Source organism: Rutidosis leptorrhynchoides, chromosome 1 (genome assembly GCF_046630445.1).
Source record: "Rutidosis leptorrhynchoides isolate AG116_Rl617_1_P2 chromosome 1, CSIRO_AGI_Rlap_v1, whole genome shotgun sequence".
NCBI lineage: Eukaryota > Viridiplantae > Streptophyta > Magnoliopsida > Asterales > Asteraceae > Rutidosis > Rutidosis leptorrhynchoides.
In genome coordinates, this window is record NC_092333.1 from 255,734,786 (window position 1) to 255,742,141 (window position 7,356).

Below are 7,356 nucleotides of genomic sequence, written 5' to 3' on the forward strand. Positions count from 1 at the left end.
ATTTCATGGAGTTAATGTTTGACTGATTAGTTTATTTAAGTTTGATCAAAGACCCACTATTTTGCATGCTTTCTACTTTAATTCAATTATATATGTTATCAATTAGTTATTGTGATATAATTGATGGTAGATAACATGTACTTCAACACTTTTAGTGATCTAGACGATTAGGGCTTTGATTTCAAGTGATTGTATTAAGGAACTAATCGGTAATTGAATGGTAGGTTTGCATCATAATCGTGATAATTACATTGAGTGATCTTTGTAGTTAGGATTTTAAGTGATTTTAATTCGAATCAAATCTTAATAGCTGAATCTAATTGATTAATGGTTATTGTGTTCAACCAAAAGATCCATTATTGTGCAAATTGGTTACTTTACTTTAATTACATAAGTTGTTACCTAGTTTATGTGAGTTTATTAGTGATAAACGGATTATGCTTCAACTCTTAGGAGATTTAGACATTTACATGTGAGTGTGAATGGTAACTAATTGGTAATTTGATAGCACAGTCATGTAGTTAGTCAAGTTTCGAATGAGATTAATGTGAGTTAGTCAAGTTTGAATAATTGAATTATAACTTATCGTACATTTAATCGGTTTTAATTGAAAAAACAATCCACGTCACTAGTGAATCATCTGAGTGAACACTGCTTCGTCCATTTGGTTATTCGTTTTATTTATATTCGCGTTATTAGTTTATTGAAACTCTCATTTTACAACATAAATCTTCAGAATAATTATCAGTCTTAAAATCTTAAACGCTGCTCCATGTGAACGAATTCGTAATCATATTACAATAAGATTAGGTGTGTTTTACGCATATCAAATTTTTGGCGCCGCTGCCGGGGAGCGGTGTGTCTTAGGATTTTAAAAGCTTTTAGTTATTCGATCCTTTCGTGGGAACTTGTTTTCACGAAAGTTACTTTTCTGTTATTTTATTTTTAATTTTACGCTTTGGTTTTGTTGTGGTGTGATTGCAGGTTAGGTACTAATAACTCTAGAACCGTCTAGAGTTTATCATACATGCAGCAAAGCTAAAGTTGAGCAAGAAATCGCCGAAGGTTATTTCAGATTTTGAGTATATTAAGGAAGAGGTTAAAATGGGTGAACCAGCGAGAGGTCAATCCATGGAAGCGATGATGAAAGCCACGAGGGCTGGTAATGGACATTCCATTACCCAATCGGTAGTTGATAAAGATTTTGAAGTTAAGGGGTAGATTTTAAATATGATGACTCATCAATTCCAGTTCAGGGGTACACCGAAGGAGGATGCATTCGAGCATCTTAGAAACTTCAAAAGCATCTATAATTTGTTCAAAATTGCTCAAGTTACGGATACATTTATTTATTTGAGGGTTTTCCCATGGTCTTTGAACGACGATGCCAAGGACTGGTTAAAATCATTGCCCGAGGATGAAATTGATAGTTGGCCTACAATGGAAGATAAGTTTTTGCAGCATTTCTTTCTAGCTTCGAAGGCTGCGAAATTACAGAGTGACATTAATCACTTCGTTCAGAAATCCATTGAAACACTCTATGATGCTTGGACCCAGTTTGGTAAAATGCTTCGAAATTGACCTCAACACGGGTTGGACAATTTTAATAAGGTCCAAATCATTTTAAGGGTGTTAATGTGCCGACTAGGAAAGAAATCGATATTGTTGCAGGTGGTTCTTTGATGAAAAAGACACCAGATGAAGCTAATAACTTTATCTCAGAAACCGCTACACACTCATATGATTGGCATCAAGAGATGGATTTTTCTCGGTCTTCTCATGTCGCTAGTACCGAAACTAGTGATGAACTTGCATCGGTTAGAGCACAACTTGCAACTGTTAAAAGACAGATGGAATTAATGACTAAAGAGATGCATGCTATGAAAGTTGGTTGTGAATTATGTCAGGGGCCACATCTTACAAAGGATTGTAATCAGGCAACTATGGAAGAGTAGGTGAACTACTTGGGTAATCAATATAATAATCAGTTCCAAGGAGGTAGTTCGGGTTATCAAAGGAATGAACCACCGGGGTTCGTTAATCAAAATCAAAATCAGTCGTATGTGGATAAAGGTCCTTCACTTGAGGAGTTATTGCGGAGTTTTATTATAAATACAGATGAAAGCATCACGACTTTGAGGCTAGATAGTGATTAGACAAAACAACAAGTGAGAAGTCAGCAGGCCTCGATACAGAATTTGGAACAGGATGTAGGGCGTATAGCTCAATCACGAATGGAGAGACAACCGGGTGCTCTCCCTTCGAATACGCAAGCTAATTTGAATGTCAATGGGACGCCTTGAACAATTTTGATTAATAACAACCGAAATGATGTGAAGAATAAAGATCCTCAGGTTTCTACTTATTAGTAAGTTAATGCTATTTCTGGTGTTGAGGACTATGGTTCCGATAAGGTAATACCGACTTATACACATAATGGTGAAGATGGTTGGATTCGAGTCAGTGATATAACTCCCGTGTATGGTAATTACTTGATGAGTTTGATGACGTGGAGTTCTTCTAGTTCGGATAATCAAGATTTTGAAGTAAAGAGTGTGGAGACTACCGAGTTTCCTGAGTTTAGTGTTGATGAGATTGAAGTGGAAGAGGAGGTGAAACCTTCACCTAAATTGGAAGTTTACAAGACGCCCATTCCATATCCAAGAGCTATTCCATCCCAGCAACCAAAGGACACTGTTTGTAAGTCAGTTAATAATAATGATAATATTTGTGTGCATGTACCTTTGGTTGATGTTCTTGCAGGTATGCCCAATTATGGAAAATTTTTAAAAGATTTAATGGCAAAGAAGGGTGAGCATGAGCAGGCATCCTCCATGTTTCTTGAAGTGGAATGTGCTGCTATTTTGGAAAAGAGTGATATGCCACCAAAGTTAGGTGATCCCGGGTCATTCATAGTGCCCTGTAGGATTGATGACTCTGAAATTTTTAGGTGTTTAACTGATTCAGGTGCGAGTATCAATCTTATGCCGTTGTCTGTTTATTCACGTTTGGGTTTAAATGAACTTAAGTGTACTAATACTGGATTTAGGTTGGTTAACCAGTCATGTAGTAAACCTATAGGGATTGCTGAAAATTTGGTGGTTAAGATAGGTGAATTAGAGTTTCCAGCGAACTTTGTGGTTGTTGATATGCCAGAAGATAAGGTTGTACCCATTGTTTTAGGTAGATCATTTTTAGCAACTGCAGGTGCATTTACTAACTGGAGAACTTGTTAATTGATTTTGAGGGAAAGGGGTAAAATCTTAAGCGTTCAGACTAAGTTTAGTGTTAAACTACCACCCACATCTGTAGATTCTGTGAATGTAATTACTAGTGTTGAAACTGAAGCTAGCAAACCGAATAAGTGTGGGGGAATTGTAGAGGAAAAGCTTGTTGTTGATACGCCCAAGGATAGTGTTATTGATAAATCCAAGAGGAAGTTGTATAATCGGGTTAGGAATTTAATGTTTGAGAAAGATGAGCATGTTAGGAATAGATTGGCGTCAAATCTTTCTAGGAAGGAAAAGGAAAAACTTAGGAAGTTGACCAAGGAGTCAAAGATGGCGGATGTTTGGTTATTAAATGCAAGTGGGTATATAGATTCGATTAAAGGTTCCGGTGGGTTGAAGGATGGAACCGCATACCATCCAGGTATTAGTTGAGAAGGAAGAGGAGTCGAGTGCGCGACTCCGGAATAAACATTGCACAACCTTGTAAAATTTGTAAGCAATTCTTTTCATTTATGTTGCATTCATTTTAAAAACATAAAACCCATTTAAAAAAAACAAACTAGGGAATGACTCACGGCCGCAACACAGGGTGTCGCAACCGCGATTCATTGACAGAACATTGGGTGCCAGATATAAGGTTGCCAGATACAAGGTTGATCGCGACCAGGATTACCCCAAATCGCGACCGCGATTCAGCTCCAGACCAAAATGTGTTTTCCTTTTATTTGTTGTTTGTTTGAGACTATTTTTTTTATTTCTTTGGTTTGTAATTCGGATAACTGTATTTGATATTCGTAAAAATATGTACTTGGATATTTTGATGGGGCGTTTCGGTACCGCGGTGGTACCACCCCATCGTTTGCATGCGTGGTTTTTATGTTATTTGCAAGTTATGATGATTCACATGCTGTTAATTTTCAAAGACTGGCATTATGTTCAGCGACTTATATTGCATTTGATGATAGTTGTGTGATTGATGTTCGAGTGGATACCGATGTTCTTATGCTGGCAGTAAGTTCAGCGCCATCGTGCACCGTCTCTTCATGATCTCCGGATCTAAAAATCCGGGTTTCTATTTATTTTTCCCTTTTCTCTATTGTCCTCTCGAATTTATCTTTAATTATCAGATTTCATGTAAATGAGGGCATTACATGATCTTAAGTGTGGGGGGGGGATAAATCCTCGCGAACATTTGTTACCAATTTGAAAATTTTTTTGTACTTTTTGAATGGTTTTTGTTAAAAATAAGGGAGCAAAGTCTTCCATGATTTTAAAAAATCCAAATTGTAGGATGATTCAAGTACATCCATAAAGGAAATCATGTCTTCCGAATGTTCATCTTACTTGGTGTGGGAGACTTCCTAATCCACATCATTTCATACTGACATTGGTTAATGCATGATTTCATGATGTATTACATTGATGTATCATACTGTGGGAAGAGGAGCCTTGAGCTTCAACATGTTCTATCTTCTTGATGAAGAGCAATGGCTTCGTGCTAGTGTTGCTAGACAACACACGTCATAGTCAAAAGCTATGGTACCCTTTTAAATACGGGAATGTAGTATCCGCTTCCTACATTTTCTTAAAACTAGCATAAAAGCTAGATGCGTGGGAAGTGGGGTCCAAGGACCTTAAATAAAATTAACCAAGTGTTTAAACACTTCCGGGAGAATCGAGTCCTCCCATGTTGTTCCTAGGAAGTAAAGTCTTCCGAAACTTGTAAGTAAAGTCTTATAAGTTAAGTTGAGTTTCAAAAGACCATTGTTTGAAAGTAATGTCTTTCAGGTTTCGTGCGCTAGACCCCCCGAAAAATTTACATCCAAGGTAGTTGCTTTCTCATCGCCTTCGAACTGGAAGGTAGTTTACTTCGGTGATATATTGAGTTGGCAACTACCCATGCGGCTATCCCACAACTGGGAAGGCTTGTATGCACACCGACTTTTGAGCCCTAGACAATTGTTATCTCATCGTTTTTGAACCGGGAAGTAGTTTATCCTAGATAATATACCAGGATAACAATTGTCCATGCAGCTGTCTCAATACACAAATGGCTTTGAAAGCACATAACAATAAAACCTAAAATTTCAGAAAAACTGGTTTCGTGTAAAAACTTAGCTAGTTTTCCCGTTCTTAAAATGCAAAAATGGTTTTATAAAGGTCTTGTTTTCCATAAGGCCAAATTTTTCTTGGTTCCGCACGTGGTGTTCTTAATTCGGGGTATTGAAGCTTTTGGGTAGTTACGAGTTCGATTTTGGAAGATTGTGTTGAATGAATGCTTGAACCTTATGCTTGTTGTGTTAAAGACTACATGATATGGATTTATTGCTCTTGAAGATGATATTGGTATGTCTTGATTCTATACTTTTTGAAGGCTTGTCCGAGTGTGTTTGCTTCTACATAAGTTGATATTATTTGAAGATAGATTTGCTTGAGGATAAGCAAGGTTCAAGTGTAGCGGATTTGATATCGCTCCAATTATACATATTTTATATTGCGATATCGAGTTTGGTTCGTATTCATTTTATGATTGATGCATGCGTTATAATACATCTTTTTACGCTCTAAATTTATATTTGACTTAAACACTACAATCAAGCACACGAAACTAACGAGCACTTAAAACCCGGTTATTATAGCACTTTAATGTTAGTATTCTTATCAAGTTCGTCCCAAGGGAAGTGGTGTAAGTTGGTTATTTGAAACTAATAATTGTCCTAGGGTTTGTTTGATTAGGGGGTTTTGATTGATATTAACTAACAACTAAAACTTGTGCAATTATACAAACCTAAATTAGAAATTAAACAAGAAGCGAGAAACAAGTAGTAAAGTATTAAAGACTTAAATCAATTAACTAAGACGTGTTCACTTATCCAATCCTCTCTATGCTTGGCTTGCCCCGTTTTACCTATTTTGTTATCTCATAAGTTGTTGAACTATTAAATATTAGAATCACTTCTAAACCTCAAATCAAATGATACTCCACGTATTCACATAAGCTTTGTATCCCAAGATCGAGTTAAGCATGATTTGGTTATTAAGATTGAGCTTGAGTTAAAATCACTTAAAACTCTTAACTATCGAAATCACTTAAGATAATCGGCACTACTATGTTGACTAAAGGCCAATTGAAAACCAACTTAGATCAAGAACACAATCACTTGTAATTCCCTAGCTAGTTATCTAGATCACCTAAGGTGTTGAAGCACACATTGATTCACTTCTCAAATCACTAAGAGAGCTACTCAACATATGTAATCAAAGTCAAGCCTAAAACAAACTCATAGCAATGGTTCTTTAGCCAACTCAACAACACATGATCATGTAACTCATTCAAACAACAATATTCAATTGATTTGGGGCAAACACTAGCATTAGAGATTCATAGATAAGCAAACATAAGAGATTTAGCCAATCATGGCCAAAACCAAACTAATAATAAGCAATAGAAATGTAAATCATCATCATATTCAAGCTATTACAAGTAATCAAAGCAAATATGAAGAGTAAAGTAAAGATTACAACTAAATAGTGAAAGTAATTAAAGCAAAGTAAAGATTACAACCCAAAATGTAAAGAAGATGAAGATCTAAGTTAAGTGATGATGAATCTTGAGAAATATTCCTTGAATCCTCCCTTAATCTCCAATGGATGATGAAATTAGGGTTTTGTGTGTGAAATTTGGAACCTAGGCAGCTGCTCTCAAAGATGCATATGAAAAATGACCTAATCTCGTTCCTTTTATAGTGCTAAAAATTTGGGCTGAAACAGCGTCAGGAGTGCCACTTTTACTACAGGAGCGGCGCTTTTGGCTAGTCAGGAGCGGCGCTTTTGCATCTAGAACGCCGATTTTGACCATGAATAAGGGCGACGCTTTCGGTGAGGAGAAACGCTTTTTGGCTGATCAGGAACGACGCTTTTAGCTTGAAGAACGGTGCTTCTGCTCACTGATGAGAAATGGAGATAAATCGTGCATAATAGCGGTGCTTTTAGACCTGGAGCGGCGCTTTTGGTCCTTCAGGAGCGGCGCTCCTATACAGAAGCGGCGCTTTTGGAGCTGTTTCCTGCACTTGTCATTTCCTTAGCCAATTTTGCCCAAGATTTGGTCAATTTTACACCAAATCAA

At 36.8% G+C, this 7,356-nt stretch overlaps 1 protein-coding gene across 1 annotated transcript; it reads left to right on the forward strand.

The window, feature by feature from the left end:
* Positions 1 to 1,233: 1,233 nt before the first annotated feature.
* Positions 1,234 to 4,372, forward strand: LOC139897146 (uncharacterized). Its single transcript, XM_071879805.1, has 7 exons — positions 1,234 to 1,561; positions 1,672 to 1,937; positions 2,397 to 2,700; positions 2,794 to 3,207; positions 3,313 to 3,651; positions 4,171 to 4,241; positions 4,358 to 4,372. Exons 1-7 carry the CDS (start codon positions 1,234 to 1,236, stop codon positions 4,370 to 4,372), a joined length of 1,737 nt encoding a protein of 578 aa, XP_071735906.1.
* The last annotated feature ends 2,984 nt before the right edge of the window (positions 4,373 to 7,356 follow it).

Excerpts from the sequence above, each read along its gene's own strand:
- LOC139897146 (XM_071879805.1), top strand. The coding sequence starts at position 1,234 with ATGACTCATCAATTCCAGTTCAGGGGTACACCGAAGGAGGATGCATTC. Across the intron at positions 1,938-2,396 it reads TTACAAAGGATTGTAATCAG|GACTATGGTTCCGATAAGGT; the intron begins GCAACTATGGAA and ends TCTGGTGTTGAG. Across the intron at positions 3,652-4,170 it reads TGGAACCGCATACCATCCAG|CGACTTATATTGCATTTGAT; the intron begins GTATTAGTTGAG and ends CATTATGTTCAG.